Genomic DNA, 24,754 nt, shown 5'->3' with positions numbered 1-24,754 from the left:
TTATAGAGTTTAATCTTATTTTGAGGGCCTTTAAAAATTCTGAGAAGAAAGTGGGTTTTTTTTTTTTTACTGCCATTTTAATGTAGTGTTGAGGTGTTCATGTATCACCAGCAGGTGTAGCTGTTTTCAATGATTACTTAAAACAATGCAATAGGAACTTTTTGTTGTCATTAAAATATAAAAGATTACTGTAGTAACAGCAAGCATGACAATTTGGCTATCTGATGGGAGAGTCACATTCTAACTTCAGGAGGTACTGTCTTTATAATAGAAATGATATACTCAGAGGCTGGGCACGGTGGCTCACACCTGTAATCCCAGCACTTTGGGAGGCCGAGGTGGGCAGATCACGAGGTCAGGAGATCAAGACCATCTGGCTAATACAGTGAAACCCTGTCTCTACTAAAAATACAAAAAATTAGCTGGGCTTGGTGGCAGGCGCCTGTAGTCCCAGCTACTCGGGAGGCTGAGGCAGGAGAATGGCATGAACCCAGGAGGCAGAGCTGGCAGTGAGCCGAGATAGCGCCACTGCACTCCAGCCTGGGTGACAGAGCGAGACTCCGTCTCAAAAAAAAAAAAAAAAAAAACGTAGAGAAAGGGCTTTGCCATGTTGGCTGGGCTGGTCTTGAACTCCTGGCCTCAAGTGATCCACCTCCCTCGGCCTTCCAAAGTGCTGGGATTACAGGTGTGAGCCACTGCTCCTGGCCTGAATATACCACTTTTACCTATCATCAGTTGAGCATTTGGATTATTTCCTTTTTCTGGCAATGAGTAATGCTTTTGTGGACTTTCATGTACAAATTTTCATATGAGGCTGGGAGCAGTGGCTCATGCCTATAATCCCAGCAGTCTGGGAGGCTGAGGTGGGCAGATGACTTGAGGTCAGGAGTTTGAGACCAGCCTGGCCAACATGGTGAAATCCCATCTCTACTAAAAATACAAAAATTACACTGGCATGGTAGCATGCACCTATAATCCCAGCTATTCAGGAGGCTGAGGCAGGGGCATCAGAATCACTTGAACCTGGGAGGCGGAGGCTGCAGTGAGCTGAGATCACACCACTGCACCCCAGCCTGAGTGAAAGAGTGAGACTCTGTCTCAAAAAATAAATAAATAAAATTTTTTTTCATGTGGCCTTAGATTTTCATTTCTCCTGAAGTAGAATTGCTGTGATGGAACTGCCAAACTTTTCCAAAGCAGCTGCATCATTTTGTATTTCTACCAGTAATGTACAAGTGTTCCAGTTTCTCCACATCCTCATAAGTAACCGATATTGTCTTTGGTTTGGGTTATGTCATTCATTCTAGTGGTTATGGAGTGTCATTGTGGTTTTTTTGGGTTTTTTTGTATTGTCTTGAGATGGAGTCTCACTCTCGCCCAGGCTGGAGCACAGTGGCACGATCTTGGCTCACTGCAGCCTTCGCTTCCTGGGTTCAAGCAATTCTCCTGCCTCACCCTCCCAAGTAGCTGGGACTACAGGCATACGCCACCACGCCAGGCTAATTTCTGTATTTTTTGTAGAGATGGAGCTTCTCCATGCTTCCCAGGCTGGTCTCGAATTCCTGAGCTCAAGCGATCCCCCTGCCTGAGTCTCCAGAGTAGCTGGGGTTATAGGCATGCACCACTGCGCCTGGCCCATTTTTGTATTTTTAGTAGAGATGGAATTTCACCATGTTGGCCAGGCTGGTCTTGAACTCCTGACCTCAAATGATCCACCTGCCTCACCTTCCCAAAGTGCTGAGATTTTAGACGCGAGCTACCGTGCCCCGATTGTGAGTTATCTTTTTACTTGCTTGATGGTGTTCTTTGTAACACAGTTTTTAATTTTGATGAAGTTCAATTTATCTGTTTTTTTGTTGTTGTTGCTTGTGCTCCTGATGTCATGTCAAACAAAGCATTGCCTAACTCAAGGCCACAGAGATTTACTCCTATGAAACTCCTATAAAACTCCTATGATTTTTATAGTTTAGCTCTTAACATTTAGGTCTGCAATCTCTTTTGAGTTAATTTTTGTGTATGATATGAGAGTAGTGATCCAGGTTTTTCCTTTTGCTTGTGGATATCCATTGTCCCCACCTCATTTGTTGGAAAGACTATTCTTTCCTCTTAAGTTGTTTGTTTGCTTGTTTATTTTTGAGATGGAGTGTCGCTATGTTGCCCAGGCTGGAGTGCAGTGGCGCTATCTTAGCTCACTGCAACCTCCGCCTCCCACATTCAAGCGATTCTCCTGTCTCAGCCTCCTGAGTAGCTGAAATTACAGGGGTGCACCACCACACCCGGCTGCTTTTTGTATTTTTAGTAGAGACGGGGTTTTACCACATTGGTTCAGGCTGGTCTCAAACTCCTGACCTCATGATCTGCCTGTCTCCTGGCACCCTGGGAGGCTGAGAGGCTGAGGTGGGAGGATCACTTGAGCTCAGGAGTTTGAGACCAGCCTGTACCATTTATGCCTGGCTAATTTTAGAATTTATCTTAAAGTATAAAATGTGAATCAAATTTATCTTGTTCTAAATGACTATCCAAAATGTTTGAACCAGTTTTATTAGTCTGTAATTTACATACAAGAAAATGCTCATCTTTTTATGTTTACATTTTAATGAGTTTTGACAAATATATTTGCTCATGTAACTACTTGCTTCATCAGTGAAGATGGAAAACATTGTGCCTGTTCCTCTTCTCTGTCCAGCTATACTTTATTACCACTAGCTCCAGTTAACCAGTAATCTGCCTTCTTTTACTATAGATTAGATTTATCCTCTCTAGATTTCTTTTTCTTTTTCTTTTTTTTTAACTTAAAAAAATTTTTTTTTTGGAGACATCTCATTATATTGCCCAGGCTGGTCTCGAACTCCTGAGCTCGCCTCAGCCTCCCAGAGTGCTAGGATTACAGATGTGAGCCACCTCAGCCAGCCCCTAGATTTTTTTTTTTAAATAAATGGAATCAAACAGCATATAACAGGGGTGTTCAATCTTTTGGCTTCCCTGGGTCATACTGGAAGAAGAATTGTGTTGGGCCACACATAAAATACACTAACACTAATGATAGCTGATGAACAAAACAAAACAAAAAAAAAGCAAAACTTATGATGTTTTAAGAAAGTTTATGAATTTGTGTTGGGCCACATTCCAAGCCATCCCAGGACACAAGGTGGACAAGCTTGGTATATAATTTCATATGTGTGTCCTAAACATTGTAGTAATTTGAGTTTCATGTTAGTATCAGCTTATTCCTTTTTGTTTGTTTGTTTTTGAGATGGAGTCTTGTTCTGTCTCCCGGAATTGGTCTGCAATTCCACTGCCTCAGCCTCCCAAGTAGCTGGGATTACAGGCACGCGCCACCACGCCTGGCTAATTTTTGTCCTTTTTTTTTTTTTATAGCAGAGACGGGGTTTCACCATGTTGGCCAGGCTGGTCTCAAACTCCTGACCCCAAATGATCCACCTGCCTTGGCCTCCCAAAGTGCTGGGATTACAGGCGTGAGTCACCGTGCCCAGCCAGCTTATTCCTTTTTATTGCTGGGTAGCATTTCGTTTTATGATTATACCACAGTTAATTTACCCATTACTAGTCAATGGGCATTTGAGTTATTGCCAGCTTTTGGCTATTATGAATGAAGCTGCTGTGAGCATTTGTGTACAAGTGTTTGTGTTTTTATTTCTTTTAGTTAAATACCTAGAATTGGAATTGCTGAGGTATGGTAAGTGCATATTTCGTTTTTTAAAAAAAATTATTTTATTTTTTATTTTTTATTTATTTATTTATTTTTGAGATGAAGTCTCACTCTGTTGCCCAGGCTGGAGTTCAGTGGCGTGATTTCAGCTCATGGCAACCTCCCCCTCCCGGGTTCAAGCAATTCTCCTGCCTCAACCTCCCAAGTAACTGGGATTACAGGCACGCACCACCATGCCTGGCTAATTTTTTTGTATTTTTAGTAGAGACGGGGTTTCACCACATTGGCCAGGCTGGTCTCGAACTCCTGACCACAAGTGATCCACCCGCCTCAGCCTCCCAAAGTGTTGGAATTACAGATGTGAGCCACCACACACTGCCTGGTAAATACATATTTCAATTAATAAGAAACTAGCAATCTTCCAAAGTGATTGTATCATTTTACATTCCAACTGATCAGGTACATATGCAGGTTCCAAGTGTTCTGCAGCCTTGTCAACACTTGGTATTGTCTTATCTTTTTAATTTCAACAGGTCTAATGGGTGTCTTATGGTATTTCATTGTGATCTTAAATGTACATTTCTCTGATGATGACTGATCCAGGAGCACCTCGTCATGTGTGTGTTTATTTTCAGCTGTCAACCTTTTTTTAGTAAATTGTTCAAATCTTTTTTCATTTTATTTATTTATTTATTTGATGGAATCTCACTCTGTTGCCCAGGCTGGAGTGCAGTGGTGCCATCTTGGCTCACTGCAACCTCTGCCTCCCAGGTTCAAGCAATTCTCCTGCCTCAGCCTCCCAAGTAGCTGGGATTACAGGCATGTGCCACCATGCCTGGCTAATTTTGTATTTTTAGTGTAGGTGGGGTTTCACCATGTTGGTCATACTGGTCTCTAACTCCTGACCTCAGGTGATCTACCCGCCTCGGCCTCCCAAAGTGCTGAGATTACAGGTGTGAGCCACTGCGCCTGTCCTAAAATTTCTTTTTGTCTCAGTGTTTCTGGCTGGGTGCAGTGGCTCACGCCTGTAATTCCAGCACTTTGGGAGGCCAACCTAGATGGATCATTTGAGCCAAGAGTTTGAGACCAGCCTGAGGAACATGACAAAACCCTGTCTTTGCAAAAAAAAAAAAAAAAAAAAAAAAAGATAGAAGAAAAATTAGCCAGGCACGGAAGCGCATTCCTATGGTCCCAGCTACTTGGGGGGCTGAGGTGGGACAATCGCTTGAGCGAGGTTGCGGGGGTTTGCAGGGCAATGGAGGGGTGATCGAGGTTGTGGTGAGCTGAGATTGCACCACTGCACTCCAGCCTGGGCAATAGAGCCAGACCCTGTCTCACAAAAAAAAAAAAAAAAGTCATGTTTCTTTTCTTACTGTGAAAAGTAAAGTTACTACTTTTAGTAAATTATTTTAAGTTATTTATATATTCTGGTTACAAGTCCTTTCTCAGATATAGGTATTGTGAATATTTTCTCCCAGTCTGCGGTTTTTTTGAAGAGCCAGTATTGTTAATTTTAATGAAGCCTTATTTATCAAGCTTTTCTCTTAAGGTTCATGCTTTTTTGTATCATAATGAGAAATCTTTTACATACCCTAGGTTATGAATGTTTTTATGGTTAGGTGTATGGTTGATTTCAGGTTAGGTTTTGTGTAGGGTGTGATGTAAAGGTCGAGCTTCATTTTCTCCGCCATAAATATTTACTCAGTTTCTCTGGCACCAAACTCTGTTTTCCATTGGTGGCTTTATTTTTTTTCTCTTTTTGAAACAAGAGTCTCGATCTTGTTACCCAGGCTGGAGTGCAGTAGTGTGACCTTGGCTCACTGCAGCCTCCACTTCCCGGGGTCAAGCGATTCTGCCTCAGCCTCCCGAGTAGCTGGGATTACAGATGCCCACCACTACCCCCAGCTAATTTGTATTTGTTTTTTTTTTTTTTAGTAGAGACAGGGTCTCACCATGTTGGCCAGGCTAGTCTCGAACTCCTGACCTCAGGTGATCTGCTCATCTCGGCCTCCCAAAGTTCTGGGATTACAGGCATGAGCCACTGCGCCCAGCCATAGTAGCTTTATTGAATTCAGTTGACCGTATTGTATATGTGTCTATTTGTGAACTGTTTTGTTGTATTGATCTTTGTATATGTCCTTATGCCAATTCTCTCTTTATTGCTGTTACTTTGTAATCAACCTTTTAAGTTCATATGAGTCTCCCAGTTTTATTCTCGTCAAAATTATTCTTATTCTGCATTCTTTAAATTTCCAAATAAATTTTAGAATCAGCTTGGGATTGTGCACTGAATCTTTATATCAGTTCTGGGAGAAATACCTTAACAATATGGAATCTTCATTGATGTCATCATATACTGCTCCATTTATTTAAGTCTTAATATTTCCTCTGTTTTGTGCTGTTGTGAGTTATGTTTTAAAAACTTCAACGTTTGTTTATTCGTAAATAGAGATGCACTTGATTTTTGAATATTGACCTTGTATCTTGATGTGTTTGGTAAACCCACTGTTTCTGGCAGCCCTTTAAGACTTAAACATACAGTCATGATCTAATCACCATGTTGGTGGTTTTTTTTTTTTTTTTGTCCTTATTGTACTGGTGCATTACTGAAAAAAGCATGAGATTTTGCCACGCTCCCATTCTTAGGGGTGAGACATTGTCTTTCACTATTAAGTATAGTGTTAGGTGTTACTTCAGTTCCTAATTTGCAGAGGTGGGTTTGTTTTCTTTTTAATCATGAATGGTTGTTGGATTATGTTCAAATACTTATCATCTACTAAGTATATCATATTGACCAGGTACAGTGGCTCATACCTGTAACCTCAGAGTTTTGGGAGGCTAAGGCAGGAGGATCACTTGAGGCCAGGAGTTCAAGGCCAACCTGGGTGATGTAGGAAAACCCCATATCTACAAAACAATTTAAAAATTTGCTGGGTGTGGTGGCACACACCTGTAGTCGTAACTACTTGAGAGGCTGAGGAAAGAGGATTGCTTGAGCCCAGTAGTTTAAAGCTGCAGTGAGCTGTGATTGTACCACTGTACTCCAGCCTGGGTGACAGAAGGAGACTCTGTATTTAAAGTGTGTGTGTGTGCGCGTGTGTGTGTGTGCATAGATAGATAATAATGTAATTCCATTATGGTCATACAAACTGATGTGAAATGCCATTTTATCATATAACAAGTGTCTATCTGTGGTTGAATTTGTTTCTGGATTTTTCACTCTGCTTCACTAATCTAGTAGGACTACCTTCTCATCCACTCTCTGCCAACATTGATTTTTTTTTTCAGATTACCTTGAATTTTCTGTTTATTTTTCCATATGAACTCTATAATTAACTTACTACTAAAAAAATTGGTTGCCTTTTTAAAACCAACTGATCTTTAAAATACATCTTGGCTGGGCCCAGTGGCAGGCACCTTTAATTCTAGCTACTTGGGAGACTGAAGCAGAAGAATTACTTGAACCCAGGAGGCGGAAGTTGTAGTTGAGCTGAGATCGCGCGCCTGTACTCCAGCCTGGGTGACAGAGCAAGACCCCGTCTCTTGCAGTGAGCCGAGATTGCGCCACTGCACTCCAGCCTGGGCGACAGAGCGAGACTCCGTCTCAAAAAAAAAAAAGAAATAGAAAAGATAAATCTTTTTACAATAATGTGTTCCAATTAGGGTCCAAATCAGGCTTGCAAATTGGATTTGTTTATATGTTGAAGTCATTTTTTTTTTTAATTGTTTCGTATTGTGGTAACTTCTTTTTTTTTTTGAGATGGAGTCTTGCGCTGTCACCTAGGCTAGAGTACAGTGGCACAATCTCAACTCACTGCAACCTCCCCCTCTGGGGTTCAAGCAGTTCTCCTGCCTCAGCCTCCCAAGTAGCCCAGCTTTTTTTTTTTTTTTTTTTTTTTGAGACGGAATCTCACTCTGTCGCCCAGGCTGGAGTGCAGTGATGCGATCTCGGCTCACTGCAAGCTCCGCCCCCCGGGTTCATGCCATTCTCCTGCCTCAGCCTCCCGAGTAGCTGGGACTACATTCGCTTGCCACCACACCCGGCTAATTTTTTTGTGTTTTTAGTAGAGACAGGGTTTCACCGTGTTAGCCAGGATGGTGTCGATCTCCTGACCTCATGATCCGCCCGCCTCAGCCTCCCAAAGTGCTGGGATTACAGGTGTGAGCCACTGCGCCTGGCCTTGTATTTTTAATAGAGATGGAGTTTCACCATGTTGGCCAGCCTGGTCTTGAACTCCTGACCTCAAATGATCCACCCGCCTCGGCCTCCCAAAGTGCTGAGATTACAGGTGTGAGCCGCTGCTCCCAGCCTTGCGGTAACTTTTTATTACGAATGTATTGAGACATTAATAACCTAGGCCAGTCATGTTTCATCCCTACCCATTGTCTCTTAAGCTTTGAGTCCACTGGATTATTTTGAAGCAAATTCTAGACATTGCATCAGTTTATCCACAAACATTTTAGTGTGTATCTTTAAGTTGGTTTTGTTTTTGTTTTTTGTTTTTGAGATGGGGTCTCGCTTTGTTGCCCAGGCTTGGAGTGCAGTAGTGCAATCATAGCTCACTGCTGCTTCGAATTCCTGGTCTCAAGGGATCCTCCCTCCTCAGCCTCTCAAGTAACTGTGACTACAGGCACATGCCACCTTGCCAGCTCTTCTTGTCTTGTCTTTTTCTTCTTTTTTTGTTTGTTTTTTTTTTTTTTTTTTTTTTTTTTTTGAGACAGAGTCTCACCATCTTGCTATCTTGCCCAGGCTAGTCCTAAACTCCAGGGCTTAAGTTATCTTTCTACCTCAGCCTCCTAAAGTGCTGGGATTACAGGCCAGCACTTTAGGAGGTGCTGGATGAGCCATCGCACCCAGCCAAGTCATAGGTTTTTTTGCTTGTTTGTTTTTTGAGACAGAGTCTAACTCTGTCACCCAAGCTGGAGTGCAGTGGCATGATTTTAGCTCAGTGCAGTCTCTACCAATTGGGCTTAGAGGTGATCCTCCCACCTCAACCTCCCAAGTAGCTGGGACTAAAGGTGTACGCCACCATACCTGGCTAATTTTTGTATTTTTTTTGTAGAGACAGGGTTCTGAATTCCTGAGCTCAAGCAGTCTGCCCGCCTTGGCTCCCAAGGTGCCAGGATTACAAGCATGAGCCACTGCACTCAACCCTCATAGTTTTAATGACGGTTTTTCCCTTTGTTTTTGTCTTCTTCATATCCAGCTTGTCTTGTATTTTTTTTCCCACGATCTGAATTTTGCTGACTGTATCCCTGTGTTGATATTTAAAGTAGACTTCTGTCCCCTGTAATCTTTGTAAACTGATAGTAGATAATGAAGGCTTGATAAGATTGGGTTTTGTTTTTTTTTCCCCAGTGTTTCACAGATGTATATACTTTCAGTGAGGAGTCATGTAATGCAGTCAGTCTTTTTCCTGATAGGAGTAGTCAGTGAGTTCCTAGATGTTTTATCTATCCAGGAGATAATATTTCCCTTTAGCGCCTTAATTTTTTTAGTGTGTTTTTTAGCAGCCATTGATGATAATTGTCTAGCCCAAGATCAATTACTTCCTTAGGGGTTGCAAAATGGTGACATTCTTTTCCTTTCATCCCTTCTTCAATTATTACCTGGAATATTTTTATAAAGAAAAACTTTCCCATATCCAGCTGTTTGGTTACCCTGAGGTATAGCTTTCTTAGGAAAAGTAATTTAAAATGTTAATCATTTCCCTTTTTAAGGCAGTCTTCAAAATAATGAGTTGGTTTTCTATTATCCTCCAAAGGTAACCAATGAGGTGGTTTTTTTGTTGTTGATTCTTATTATCAGTATAAACTTATAGATTTTTTTTTTATTTTTATTTTTTGGAGACAAGGTCTGGCTCTGTTACCTAGGCTGGAGTGCAGTGGGATGATCTGGGCATACTGCAGCCTCAACTTCCCTAGCTAAGGCAATCCCCCCCACCTCAGCCTCCCAAGTAGCTGGGACTACAGGCAAGCACCACCGTGCCTGGCTTAATTTTTGTATATTTTGTAGAGACAGGGTTTCACCATGTTGCCCAAGCTGGTGTTGAACTCCTGAGCTCAAGCAGTCTGCCTGTGTCAGCCTCACAAAGTGGTGGGACTACAGCATGAGCCACGATGGCAGGCCAGAATCACAATAAACTTATAAATTAACTTGAGAAGAAATGATTGATGTCTTCATGATGTTGAGCCTTCCTATTCAAGAACAAAGTATACCTTCAGTAGCATAGTAAAGTTTATCCTTGGCTGGATGCAGTGGCTGACACCTATAATCCCAACTCTTTGGGAGGCAGAGGTGGGCAGATCACCTGAGGTCAGGAGTTCGAGACCAGCCTGGCCAACATGGTGAAACCCCATCTCTACTAAAAATACAAAAAAAAAAGTATTAACTGGGTGTGGTGCGCACCTGTAGTCCCAGCTACTCTGGAGGCTGAGGTAGGAGAATCGCTTGAACCCGGGAGGCAGAGTGCAGTGAGTCAAGATTGCACCACTGCACTCCAGCTTGGGCGACCAAGTGAGACTCTGTCTCAAAGAAAATAAATAAATAAAAGTAAAGTTTATCTTTAAGGTTTTGTACATTTTTTTCAGTGTATGCCTTAGGTAGGTTCTTTTTTAATGTTAGTGTAACCCAGGGACTTCTCTTCCATTGCATCTTCTAAGTCATTACTTATGAAGTACCATATATGAAGGCTATTGCTGTCTATATGTTAGTTTTTACCCTGCTCCTTTACTAAATTCCAATCCTTTGAGGTGTTGGATAAAAATATTTTTAACATTTTTCAAATGACAGGCAGAGTCAAGGGGTCAAGGGCTTGGTTTCTTTTCTTCCCCTCCTGTCCCCTACCCTCCCCTTTTTTGAGACAGGGTCTCACTTCTTCGCCCAGGCTGGAGTGCAGTGGTGCAATTATGGCTCACTGCAGCATCTACCTCCCTGGCTGAAACGTTCCTCCCACCTCAGCCTCCTGAGTAGCTGGGACCGTAGATGCACAGCACCACGGCTGGCTAATATTTTTGTATTTTTCTGTGGAGACAGGGTCTCCCCATGTTGCCCAGGGTGGTCCCAAACTCATGAGCTCAAGCAGTCCGCTCGCCCTGGCCTCCTAAAGTGCAGGGATTATAAGCGTGAGCCACTGCACCTGGCCTGGAGATCATGTTTTAACATGAGAATTGGTGGAGACAAACACATGATATCTAAATAATAGCACCATAGTATACTTGACTAGCTTTTTAATTATTCTTTAAATATGCAGGAAGGTAATAAGTAACAAAGTAATAATAGTGAATAGTTTTAAGCTCAGTTAGCATAATCGGACAAACTTTCATTTGATAAAAGTGATAATTAGTTTTCAGTGGCTTTTTTGTGTACCAAAAGGAGGTGCTTTTTAAATACGTGCATCCAAGATAAAATATAAAAAAATTTTAAGGTTTGCTTTTCTACATAGATAAAATAATATGTAACTAGCTCTCCCAAATTTCAGCAACAGTCAGTGAATGTTTAGCCACAAATTTGCAGTTAATTATATAATCAGTTCTTAGGATTTCATGAACAAGTCCTATATTCTTTGTGCCTTATACCTAGTTGTAAGCAGTCATTCCACAATTATTTTCCTGAAGTGGCTTGGTTAATGCCGCACCAGAAACAGGTCACAGACAATAGTGCTGTAAGAAATGTGTGAGGAAAGAGGCACATGGGAAGTAGCTAGCTCGTGCTGGAGGAACTGGAAAAAAACCTCACATGGGAGATGACAGTTGAACTGAATTCTTAACTAGAGTTGTAACAGGGAGAGGCCCTTACATGCAGACCACCTGTGTGGATTAAGATAAGACATAAAGTCATCTTTTAAAAGAACTATTATTTAGAAACCTGGTATATGCTACATGGTGCTGTGTTATACTGGGTTTGAGAAAGAATGGGAAGTGTTACAAGGATTCAGTGGTTGGAAATTAAGGAAGATAGAAAGTTAGTGTTGGATCTGTTTTGGCTCTTTGGTCATGCTTTTGTTTTTCTCAAAATGAATGCAGTGCCCGTCCCAGAAAATACCATATGAGAAGCGATTTCATAATGCTGTGAGAGTCTGTTACAGGGACTTGATCAAGTCTGAGGGCCATGAGAGAAAGTCCCTCTGAGGAAGTTGCTTTCAAGCTGACACCTGAAGGATTAGGCAGAATTATCCCAGCTGGGATTTGGGAACTGGTGTTTGAGGCTGAGGACTAGCATGCATGATAGGAAAACAACCCAGAGTGGCAGAAGTGGGAGTGGTATGAGATGGCATCAGAGACACAGATGCAGGGTCAAATCATTCAGAGCCTCCTAGACCATGTGAACGCATGTATTATGCTGTGGAGATACTGTTTAATAGGCAGTCTGCTTTTTTTTCTGCAGTACCAAATATGCCCCAACAGCGGCAAGACCAGCATCATCAGAGTGCCATGATGCACCCAGCGTCAGCAGCGGGCCCACCAATTGCAGCCACCCCACCAGCTTACTCCACGCAATATGTTGCCTACAGTCCTCAGCAGTTCCCAAATCAGCCCCTTGTTCAGCATGTGCCACATTATCAGTCTCAGGTAAGGCTGGTAGGGCCTAAATCTTAATTTTTGTACCATATAAAAAAACTTTTAATATGGTAAAGGGATTTTCCTTTATAATTTTTGCTTTTGTGTGATGGTAGGGTAGATAGCTAAGGACTTGGGGACCCTTTTTAATATATATTCAAAGGTTACTGATCATTGTAAGAGGTTCAGAGGAAACAGCCAAGAAAGATTTGAGAGTTTACAGCTGTTTCTGGAAATCTGGAAACGATGGAGTTAAAAATCTTAACTAAAGTCTGCTTGGCTCTATTTGCAGTGTTAATGTTCTTTCTTTATTTTTTGTTTGAACACAGCATCCTCATGTCTATAGTCCTGTAATACAGGGTAATGCTAGAATGATGGCACCACCAACACATGCCCAGCCTGGTTTAGTATCTTCTTCAGCAACTCAGTACGGGGCTCATGAGCAGACGCATGCGATGTATGGTAGGAAGCACTTTGTTTGTCTCTTCCAGTGTGTGTGACTCTTCTTAATTTAAGTTTCTGAAAACACTCTAAGAATAACCTGACCTTTTATGACATTGAGGGTCAAGAATCTGAAGGAAAAGATGAACCCATTTCTTTGCTTGACTTGCTTTATAACTTTTGGCAAATAGTTTCTACTTCTGTACCTGGTCTTCAGATGTCTCTTCTGCTTTAACTAAAATGTACTGATGTATATAATGGCAAAGCATCTTTGTGGAGAAAGGTACCTTTCTTCTCTTCCTCATCAGTATTATGCTTTGGTATATCCTGCCTATGACATGCAAGAGAATTTTATAATAATAAAAGCATAAAGGTGTTCTCCAGCATGAAAACATTTTGCTTCACTACTTGATCTGAGGGTCAGTGGCATTACATATTTTTTTTGCTATTTGTTATAATGATAATACTATGTTTCTACATCATGCTGTATTTTAAGTGGTTGAATATTATGTAATATTAGATATATTTTAGACATGAGTCACACTTTAAATATAACCAATGTGAACAGAATGCTGAAATGAAAATGAGAAGTATTTTATGTAAAACTAAGCAGTATTTATATGAGAATAATAAGCAAAAAAACCCATCTTCGTTTTGTGACTAAACAGAGAAATTTGTGTAGATCAACTTAGCAGCTGTCTAAAGTACCAAAATAATAGATTTTTCACTGTTGATAATTTAAAATAAAATGTCCATTTGTATATCTTATGATACAGAATTAATGGATTGCTTCAAATGTTTTTCAGAATATGCTTTTAAATAGTACTGATTTCATTAAGATGTTTTGTTCTGAATATTTCTGAGAACTCCTGTAGTGTCGTTTAGTTTTCCTATTTGCATTTTTGGTTGTTTGGAGTAGGCAATAATTTTGGTTTATTCATACAGTTGAAAAGTGTACTGCTATGAGAATGAGATTATGGTTACATGTGACTACATGGACGTTTCGTTTTTAAAACCTCTTCAAACTTTTTGAAATACTAAGAATATAAAATTTTTATTTTTTAAGTTTAGATGTCCTGAACGAGTATGTCTAGGCAAAATTGAGTTATTTAAGAATTTACAGGCTGGGCGCAGTGGCTCACGCCTGTAATCCCAGCACTTTGGGAGGCCAAGGCCAGCGGATCATGAGGTCAGGCCAACATGGTGAAACCCCATCTCTACTAAAAATCCAAAAAATTGGCCGGGTGTGGTGGCACGTGCCTGTAGTCCGGCTACTTGGGAGGCTGAGGCAGCAGAATTGCTTGAACCCGGGAGGCAGAGGTTGCAGTGAGCCGAGATCGCGCCACTGCACTCTAGCCTGAGCGACAGAGTGAGACTCCGTCTCAAAAAATAAAAAAAAGAATTTACAGATTTCTAGCAAACCCTCTTCTTGAGACATTACTACTTTTCATACCACCTCTGTCCTTTTTGAAGAATAAAAGTTTTAACATTCCGTAGGTTAATGAGACTAGGACTTGGGCAGCAGCCATCATCCTTCCTGTCACCTGTAACCCACAGCTTATGCTTTCTCCCTGGAGGTTCTTGTCTGCCACAAAGGCTCACTGCTGATAGGAATTTGTATATGATCAAAGGTGTTTAGTTTTATAAAACACTTAAGTACAGTCTTAATTTTCCACATTATCACTTTCAATTTTGTATTGTGGATATGCATTTTAAATAAAAAATTGTGTGATTGCTACATTTTGGAAAACATTTTTTTCAAGAAGCCCATCCGTAATTTAATTGTAAAAGATACTGACAAACTGACTTGGTTTATTATTTTGGTTATGACCCCCTGTCATTTGACTTGTCTTTAGTTGTCTTAACCAGGACTGAATATGCGTGCAAAGGCACGATTGATTTATCACGCTGGCTTTTATGCAACTTGTATATATTTTAACAATTTTCCAGTTTGCTAAAGGCTGAGGTTAAAAGTTCATTATGATTGTTTATACATTTCTGGTGAATACATCATGATTTAACAAGTGGAAAGAACATCTCTTTCCTTCCATTTTCTGGCATGCTCCCCTTGGAATCAGATCTGAAACTTTTAAGCTAAAATTTCCATTGCATTTGGAGAGTAGTTATTTGTGTACCCATGCTTTTGAGACATTGTAGCAATAATACTGTCATGTTGAGCAGAATCTTTCTCCTCATTGTGTTCATTCACTACCAACATCTGGCTTCATCTTTTGGATGAATGTTCATTGGTTTTGAAACAGCCTATAGGGTAAATACTGTGTTTGAGGTACAGATGATTTTCATAACTACTTCCTAGAACATGTCCATTTGAAGAGCAGTGGGGCCTTAGACCCCAAAGTCCATTATGTGTGGACAAATAGGAAATGTTGCAAACAAAACAAAGCACTAGATCTAATGTCCAGTGAAATCTGGAATGAACTAGTCGTTAGAGCCAGTTCTTTCATGCCAGGAGAAAGTTACTCAGCCAAATCTGAACTACTCTCCTGCAGTTTACACCGGTGATGTTTAATTGCTGTCTGTATGGAGGCAGGCTAGGAGCAAGGCTGTGGACTTGTGATTGTCACTAGTTAATCAAGATTCCCTTTGTGGTGCTTAAGACCCTAAAAAGGACATTAGGAGCTGGGCATGGTGGCTCACACCTGTAATCCAAGCACTTGGGGAGGCTGAAGTGGAGGATCACTTAGCCCAGGTGTTCAAGACCAGTCTAGGCAAGATGGCGAGATCCCATCTCTACCAAAAAAAAAAAAAAAAAAAGCCGCCCAGTCATGGTGGCACGTGCCTGTAGTCCCATCTACACAGGAAGCTGAGATGGGAGGATCACTTGAGTTCAGGACTTTGAGGCTACAGTGAGCTATGATGGCACCACTGTAATCCAGCCTGGGTGACAGAGCAAGACCCTGTCTCTATTTAAAAAAAGAAAACATTAGAAAGAATTGCTTTGTTCTATGCCATCATAAGCCATAATTTAATCTGCTTAAGCACGTTCTTCATTAAATCTTCAGTGATTTATTTGAATTATTAGACTTTCAAAGCCTTATTATATCAAATATAAACAAAATTTGAAGTACATTCTTATAAACTACAGCAAACTTACATAGAAGTGTTAATTTTATACTCATCTTCCCTGAACAATTTATATTTTATAAATATATTAAATATATTGTCATACATTTTCGCAGAGGAACCAAATACTTTGAGTATGAATTGTGCTTTTCTTTTTAAGCTACATCCTATCTAGGTTTTTAAAACATTTAATGCAAACAGAATAACATGCACCCAGATGTTGGTGACAATTTTATGTCATCTTTTCTCATTCATTAATTGTTATGGCCATAGCCAAAGGCATTGAAAACATAGGACCACTAATGACTGCAAAATGAAATCCTGATTATTGTTTTTAAATTTTTAGTATGTTTAATACAAATATGCTAACATTACTGAACAGTTAAATTGATAAAATAGAATTATTTTATTACATTCTAAAAAAGTATTGACCTTGTTCCCTTTCTAGCTATCTTAGAAAGGGCTTTTGTCAAAAACCTTATCTCTTTGATGTCTCTTTTTTTTGAGACGGAGTCTCTCCCTATCGCCCAGGCTGGAGTGCAGTGGCGTGATCTCGGCTCACTGCAAGCTCCGCCTCCTGGGTTCATGCCATTCTCCTGCCTCAGCCTCCCGAGTAGCTGGGACTACATTCGCTTGCCACCACACCCGGCTAATTTTTTGTATTTTATTTAGTAGAGATGGGGTTTCACTGTGTTAGCCAGGATGGTCTCGATCTCCTGACCTCGTGATCCACCCACCTCGGCCTCCCAAAGTGCTGGGATTACAGGCGTGAGCCACTGTGCCCAGCCTCTTTTTTTTTTTTAATTTTTTTTTTTTAATTTTTGAGACGGAGTCTCCCTCTGTTGCCCAGGCTGGAGTGCAATGGCGCGATCTCGGCTCCCCCCAACCTCCGCCTCCTGGGTTCAAGCAGTTCTCCTGCCTCAGCCTCCTTAGTAGCTGGGACTACAGGTGCCCACCACCACACCTGGCTAATTTTTGTATTTTTAGTAGAGACAGGGTTTCACCATGTTGGTCAAGCTGGTCTTGAACTCCCGACCTCAGGTGATCCACCCGCCTCAGCCTCCCAAAGTGCTGGGATTACAGGCGCGAGCCACTGCTCCCGGCCTCTTTGATGTCTCTTAATCTAACTTCCATCATTGCCTCTACCCCATCCCTTCTAAGAAGTTACTTTAATTTTTTTTCCTCTCACATCTACTTTTTTTTTTTTTTTTTTTGAGGCAGTCTCACTCTGTCGTCGCCCATTCTGAAGTGCAGCGGTGCGATCTCAGCTCACTGCAACCTCTGCCTCCCAGGTTCAAGCGATTTTTCTGCCTCAGCCTCCCGACTAGGTGGGACTACAGGTGTGCGCCACCACGACCGGCCAATTTTTGTATTTTTAGTAGAGACGGGGTTTCACCGTCTTGGCCAGGCTGGTCTCGAACTTCTGACCTTGTGATTTGTCTGCCTAGGCCTCCCAAAGTGCTGGAATTACAGATGTGAGCCACTGCGCCCAGCCTCACATCTACTCTTCTAATCCATCTAATTTTGTTTTATGGCAATGCTTTTACCTTTCAGAAGCAGTAATAATACAACTTTTCCGACTAACTAGAGCCATTAGGAAGGATTAGATCCAGAATCCTTTTTTGGTTTGTTTTTGGTAGTTCAATGCAGATAAGTAAGAAAATACAGTAAGTTAAAAAAAAAAAAAAAAAATGAAAAGCATCCATAATCCCTCCACCTGACAACTGCCTTTTAACATTTTGATGTGTATCCTTCCAGGTGTATTTAAATATACTCAAATACCCTACCCCTTTATGTAGACATGTTTTTATAAGAAATAATATTCATGTTTATATTCTTGCTATGATCCTAAATTTTTGGATCCATTACTAGATAATCCTTCAGGATAATGACATTTCCATTAGTAATGTTTTGCAAAATTGTGTGTCTATTGAATTAAACTTGTAAAATATTGTTTTATTTTGGTACATGATTTATATCAAGATTGTTCAGTAGAATACCATGTTGGTCTTTTTATTAGATAATGATTTTATTCCTTTCACTTTTAAGCAAGTCAGCATGACAACTTGACACCTAAGTACAGAAGAACAGTGTCTTCCGGTTTAGTCCTTTCTTTTAAAATTCTGTAGCAATGTTTAAAGTGCTTGTCATCTCTTATAAAAATGAATTATGCATGAATACAAAAAGAAATTACTAATATGTCAACCTTTCCAGAAAATTCGGAAAATGCACACCTCAAAAGGCTAATTTACCTTTCTATTTCCCAAATTCAGCATGTCCCAAATTACCATACAACAAGGAGACAAGCCCTTCTTTCTACTTTGCCAGTGAGTTGGGTTTTTTATACTAATTTTTACTTGTACAGTAAAACACTTTTTAAAGGATACATGTTAAGGGAGTAGACTTGTTGAATAATATTTTCCTTGTGCCAGTCAAATTATTAAAAGTATTTATATATATAAATAATTCAGTTTTTAAAATGGAAATAATCCAGTTTAAGAAGGCTGGAGTTAATGAAAAATGGAGTTGTTTCAGAAATCAATTTTTGCATACCAAGCAAATGTGACTGGGAGATGCCTAATATTTTCCTTGTTCAGAGAAACTTTTCCTAAACAGCTTTATACACACACACACGCGCACACACACACACACACACCAAGCCACAAGCTTGGTATAAACTTAAAATGTTTGTTTATATTCTGATAAAAAAAATTTATGCCTACCAGGATTTTTAATTGAATAGGATTGATGAAATACTAAGGGAAAAACTTTTCAGTCCTGTGCATGGCTAAAGGTTTAAAATATTCAGGAAGGGCCGGGCACGGTGGCTCACACCTGTAATCCCAGTGCTTTGGGAGGCTGAGGTGGGTGGATCATCTGAGGTCAGCAGTTCAAGACCAGCCTAACCAACATGGTAAAACTCCACCTCTACTAAAAAATACAAAAATCAGCCATGCATGGTGGCATGCGCCTGTAATCTCAGCTACTAGGGAGGCTGAGGCAGGAGAACTGCTTGAACTTGGGAGGCAGAGGTTGCAGTGAGCCGAGGTCGTGCCACTCCACTCCAGCCTGGGTGGCAGAGTGAGATTCTGTCTCAAAAAATAAAATATGCAGGAAGCAGACCCCTCAGGATATCTTGAGGTTAAGCAAGAGATCATGACCTCTCAGGTCATTATCTTGGACAGCCTAGGTCCCCTCTCCCCACCTGGCAAAAAAGAAATGATTGCTCCTTCATGGAGAAAGTCTGGGCGGAGCTTGCTTTTGGAAATGAACTTGTAAGGTACATTTTTCCTATTTGTAGGGCAATTTGTAAAAATAAGGGCCGGACACGGTGGCTCACGCCTGTAATCCCAGCACTTTGGGAGGCCGAGGTGGGTGGATCGCTTGAGGCCAGGAGTTCAAGAATAGCCTCGCCAACATGGTGAAACCCTATCTCTACCAAAAGCATGGTGGTGCGCACCTGTAGTCCCAGCTACTTCGGAGGCTGAGGCACAAGATTTCCATGAACCCTGGAGGCGGAGGTTGCAGTGAGCCGAGATTGCACCACTGCACTCAGGCCTGGGCAACAGAGAGATACTCTGTCTCAAAAAATAAAAATAAGGCTAGTCTTGGACTTTGGTATTTAAATAGGAAGGAGTACTAATATTTGTAGAAATCCTTTAGAAATTTGTGCCATTGTCACCTTGTATGAAATGTTGTGTTCTAGAGGATATTAAGGATTCAAATTTTATGTTAGGCACAACATTTTGAGTTATTTTGGGGTGACTCAATGTCTGACTCTACTAAATGCCATATTAGCATTTAAAATGCATTTGACCTTAAATCTTTGTTAATTATGCCATGACTTGGTATCCAAAAATAAGCTGATACATACATACATATGTGTGTATATAGATATGTATATGTGTATATATATGTTATTTATTTGGTGCTAGGAAATGTTAAATTTAATCCTTTAATAGATGCTCTTTAAAAAGGAGTCTTGCTGTATGTATATACTATTAAAGGAGAAATTATGTCTGTGATTGTAGTGTGTAAAAGATAGTGTCAGTAGGTGATTTTATTATGTACTCAATTTGAGGTCTCAAATGTAGTTATCCTCACCATCTTACTGTCTCTGTTAGTAGTTTGGTGTCGTTTTCCTGGTAAGTAGCTAAAAGGTCCTTAATCATTACACCTAAGCCTTAATTGCCTTAGCACAACTTCCCCTAAAATGGAGTATCAGCACTTTTTAAAAGAAACTAACAGTTGGGCTGCTAATTTAATCTGCTGCTTCATTTTCCCCTGTTCTAAGCCATTTTGTTATGGTTTGGTCAAGTTGCCTTTTATTCCCCTTTTAGAGTTTTCAACTTTCCTTCACTTCCCTTTTTCTGAATTTAACATCAGATTTACAAGTTGGAATATTTTGTTTTGTTTTATAAGTTTTGCAATGCTGGTGATCTCTTATGACTTGTGCATCCAAAGTCAAAATGACAAAACCTAGTTACAAATTAAACACACAGCTTTATGTACTTAATTTGCTTCCGTGAGATCACAGCTGAGGAAACTAGTTCTGGAATGTGGTTAGTGTTATTAAGGATTTTTGACTGATCATATGTTTAGAATCTTAAATATTTATGTCAAGGAACACTGAGTGGGAAACTTCTGGACTAGGTCTGGACCAAAGAAGCATATGTCTTTGATTATCTTTAATCTAAAAGATTTTAGGAAGACTACTTATGTTTTATAAATAGAAGTTTAACTGATGAATAAATCAGAATTACAAATAAAATTAACTTTATTTTTAACCTCTCTGGGATCTTTAGCCAGAATGAGCATATATAACAAAAGCAGTGAAATAATATGCGTGGGTCAGAACCCACTGCCCTTCCCACTCCACTCTCCTTTTCCCTGATTCTCCTGTGTTTTTTCCTTGTTTACCTTATCTTGGTTCCTTTTATTTTTTATTTTTTGAGATGGAGTCTCACTCTGTCGTCTAAGCTGGAGTGCAGTGGCGCGATCTCGGCTCACTGCAGCCTCCGCCTCCTAGGTTCAAGCAATTCTCTGCCTCAGCTTCCAGAGTAGCTGGGATTATAGGCGCCTGCTGCCACGCCCAGCTAATTTTTTGTGTGTTTTTAGTAGAGACAGGGTTTCACCATCTTGGCCAGGCTGGTCTTGAACTCCTGACCTCGTGATCACCCGCCTTGGCCTCCGGTTCCTTTTTTGTCTCTCTGGTCTTCCAAGCTATTTTTTTCCTTGGCTTTTAAATTTTCTTCCTACCCCGCTTTGTATCACTTTTACTTAACTGGCCTATCAAGGAACCGAACTGTATTTTTGTTATTAGTATTGATTTAAAGTATAAGTTTCACATTTCTCCCAATTTATTATTATTATTTATTTTATTTCATTTTATTTTATTTTATTTTGTTATTTTTTGAGATGGAGTTTCGCTCTTGTTGCCCAAGCTGGAGTGCAGTGGTGTGATATCGGTTCACTGCAACCTCCACCTCCTGGGTTCAAGCTATTCTCCTTCCCCACACTCCTGAGTAGCTGTGATTTACAGGCGCCTGCCACCACACCCAGCTAATTTTTGTATTTTTAGTAGAGACAGGGTTTCGCCGTGTTGGCCAAGCTGGTCTCGAACTCCTAACCTCAGGTGATCCGCCCGCCTCAGCCTCCCAAAATGCTGGGATTACAAGCGTGAGCCACCGTGCCCGGCTCCATTTCTCCCAATTTCAAATCAAGGAGGAAAAGAATTCCTGATTAAGGTGATTCCTTTCAGATCTTTTGAGCTAGAACAAAAAAAACAAAGGGAAATATTTCTAATTAACTCTTTTTAAATTTTGTTTGCAACGTATGATACATATTTTACACATCCTTTGTGGTTTTTGTCTTTTTTTTAATCAATGCCTTGCAGTTCACTGGTATTTAGGTAGGGAAAGGATTTTGTTTTTGTTTTTTTAAACAAAGCCTATGTACATTCACTCAGCTTGGGTATTTGTGCTGTGCATGCAAATTAGCTATAGATTAGAACACTGTATTATAGTCTTTAAATACTAGTAAACTTAAATTGCAGAGATGCCTTTTAAAAATGCATAGTAAAAATATTTCATCTTTACTTTTCTCTTCAAATGATTTCAAGATTTTTACATTTTTCCAGTTGATGAATAACTTAATTATGAGATTTCATGGGCATAATTATTTTCTATATTTATTGTTACTTTTTAATATTCTTAATACTTTGCTTAGAAGGTATTTAAAAGTGAAATTTCAAACTTTTTAGTACAAAATTTCTTGAATAAAGTTACAAAAAAAAAAAAAAACCTCTGAGATTCTGTACTGTATCTTTATGAACCTCCATGAACAGAATTTGGGATTTGGGAATTACTTTTCCTTAGACAAATTTAGATTGTTACAAATGACATTTTTAAGAGGCTAGGGTGGCAGTAGGGGTTAGTGCTAATGGTTTAACAGTAGGGGACCATGGACAACTGTAGACATCTCTATCCAATAGAACGTTTTGTGGCTGGGCGTGGTGGCTCACGCCTGTAATCCCAGCACTTTGGGAGGCCAAGATGAGTGGATCATCTGAGGTCAGGAGTTCAAGACCAGCCAGACCAACATGGTGAAACTGTCTCTCCTAAAAATACAAAAAAGTTAGCCAGGCGCACCTGTAGTCCCAGCTACTCAGGAGGCTGACACAGGAGAATCGCTTGAACCCAGGAGGCAGAGGTTGCGGTGAGCCGATATCACGCCACTGCATTCCACCCTGGGCAACAATGTGAGACTCCGTCTCAAAACAACAACAAAACTGCACTGTCCACTGTAGTAGCTACTTAGCTATATGTGGCTTTTTTATTATTCAAAAATAAATTTTTAGGCCGGGTGCAGTTGCTCACGCCTGTAATTCCAACACTTTGGGAGGCCAAGGTGGATGGATCACTTGAGGCCAGGAGTTTGAGACCAGCCTGGCCAACATGGTGAAACCCCGTCTCTACTAAAAATACAAAAATTAGCCAGATAATCCCAGCTACTTGGGAGGCTGAGGCAGGAGAATCACTTTAACCCAGGAGGCGGAGGCAGTGAGCCGAGATCGCGCCACTGCACTCCAGCCTGGGTGACAGCAAGACTGGGTCTCAAAAATAAACAAATATGGCTTGGCGCAGTGGCTCATGCCTGTAATCCCAGCACTTTGGGAGGCCGAGGCAGATGGATCACTTGAGGCCAGTAGTTCGAGACCAGCCTGGCCAACATGGCAAAACCCGTCTCTACTAAAAATACAAAAATCAGCCAGGCATGGTGATGCTTGCCTATAGTCCCAGCTACTTGGGAGGCTGAGGCAGGAGAATCGCTTGAACCCGGGAGGCAGAGGTTGCAGTGAGCCGAGATGGTGCCCCTGCACTCCAGCCTGGACAACAGAGCAAGACTGTCAAAAACTAAACAAATAAATACATTTTTAAAATGAACGTAAGATTTTTACAAGAACAACAAACTCAGGTTCGAAATTTACATCAAATCTTTTAGACCAAGTCAGTGCCTATACAACTTGGGGGAGCTGGAAGTAAACTTAATGAGTATGATGATGATAGAGAGCCTGTTAATAAGCCAGCAAGTTAGAAAAAAAGGACTGTCTTCATAGACTCATGGGACTGTGAAGCTCAGGAAGGCTTCATCATTTGTACATCATTTGTTCTAGCTCCCAGAAGACATTCACTACTCTTAAAAACATTCAGAGAATATGTTGCCACAGTTTTCTTGTTAAAATGTTCTGGCATATGTTAATTCCTACAGTCTGGAAAATTTTCCCAGTGTATAAACAAAGCTGCTGTATCCAGTCTAAACTGGATATGAAGGAATATTAATGCCAGCTGTGGCATTGGCAGTGGATGCACAGGTAGTACTAGAACTGGCTCTTTGCTTTGCCCTTTCCTCTGCTAAGAGATAGCTTTGCAGCTGGAGACGTAACTGGGCTGGAGAGTTGGTGGCCCTTAGCCCTACAACACCTAGCATTATAGAACTGCTCCACGTGCCTAGCCTAACCCTCTGCACACCATTTACGTGGAATATACCCAGAGTTGTCTATGCTGGTGACTCGGAAGCCTTGCCTACCAGACTGCTGGAACTAGGGTGCCTGTCCCAAAGCTGTGCTTGCTTCCCTCCCCAATCAGTCCTGCATATGTCTGTGTTTGCTAACACGTTATATGAAGAATGTGGGGAACTGTTTTGGAATCATTTCTGTGTATGGGCTTATTGAGGGATTTTAGGATTCGTTTCTCAAGAGAGGGCTGGGAACTATACCTTGCTAGAGTTGTCCTGAGAACGCTGTGTTCTCAGCTCATTGCCACGTGGAGGTTAGTTTTGTATCATCAGTGTGCTGTCCATAGTCACTGGAAGCAGTGAACACATCCTACTCTGCTTCTGATTGTCAACTTAACTGTTTTTGAAACACATGAACAGGCCGGGCACGGTGGCTCACGTCTGTAATCCCAGCACTTTGGGAGGCTGAAGTGGGCGGATCATCTGAGGTCAGGAGTTTGAGATCAGCCTGGCCAGCATGGCAAAACCCCATCTCTACTAAAAATACAAAAATTAGCTGGGCGTGGTGGCACATGCCTGTAATCTCAGCTACTCGGGAGGCTGAGGCAGGAGAATTGCTTGAACCTGGGAGGCAGAGGTTGCAGTGAGCCTGGGCAACAGAGTGAGTCAGACTTATATCTCAAAAAAAAAAAAAAAAAAAAATGAAAGACATGAAGAAATGGTTTTTGTACCAAGGTTTGGCCCATGCTGAGATTCACAAAGAACTGGCTTTCAGTTCTTATCTTTGATTTAAACTGGCCCATCATGCTGTCCCTTGAAGTTACTCTAGTAAATTTCTTTCTAAAGGCCTGGGGCACTCAGAAGGGAGTTTACTTTTCTATATTTATTTTATAAAGCAAAGATGGGAGATCCTCCATTAGGGCCTGGGAAGTAAACTGAGTGGCAGAGGGGCTCCTGTTATTAGCTGAGAGAGATTGTGGTCCT

General features: G+C 40.8%; 1 protein-coding gene across 29 annotated transcripts in view; it reads left to right on the top strand.

Moving 5' to 3' along the window:
* Positions 1-24,754, top strand: part of ATXN2 (ataxin 2) — a 149,340-nt gene that overhangs the window by 118,956 nt on the left and 5,630 nt on the right. For 10 of the 29 annotated variants that reach the window (XM_063614400.1, XM_063614422.1, XM_063614421.1 and 7 more), the window contains 2 exons: positions 12,057-12,241; positions 12,559-12,691. In XM_063614400.1, coding sequence (XP_063470470.1) covers positions 12,057-12,241; positions 12,559-12,691 — 318 coding nt within the window. Of the gene's footprint in view, positions 1-3,664; positions 3,698-12,056; positions 12,242-12,558; positions 12,692-18,027; positions 18,082-24,754 lie in introns of all 29 variants that reach the window. The other 19 variants (XM_055238700.2, XM_063614420.1, XM_055238689.2 and 16 more) reach the window with 3 other exon arrangements.

This window comes from Symphalangus syndactylus, chromosome 13, assembly GCF_028878055.3.
Source record: "Symphalangus syndactylus isolate Jambi chromosome 13, NHGRI_mSymSyn1-v2.1_pri, whole genome shotgun sequence".
Classification (NCBI taxonomy): domain Eukaryota; kingdom Metazoa; phylum Chordata; class Mammalia; order Primates; family Hylobatidae; genus Symphalangus; species Symphalangus syndactylus.
The sequence above is the reverse complement of the archived record's forward strand: the minus strand, read 5'-3'. Positions and strand labels throughout refer to the sequence as shown.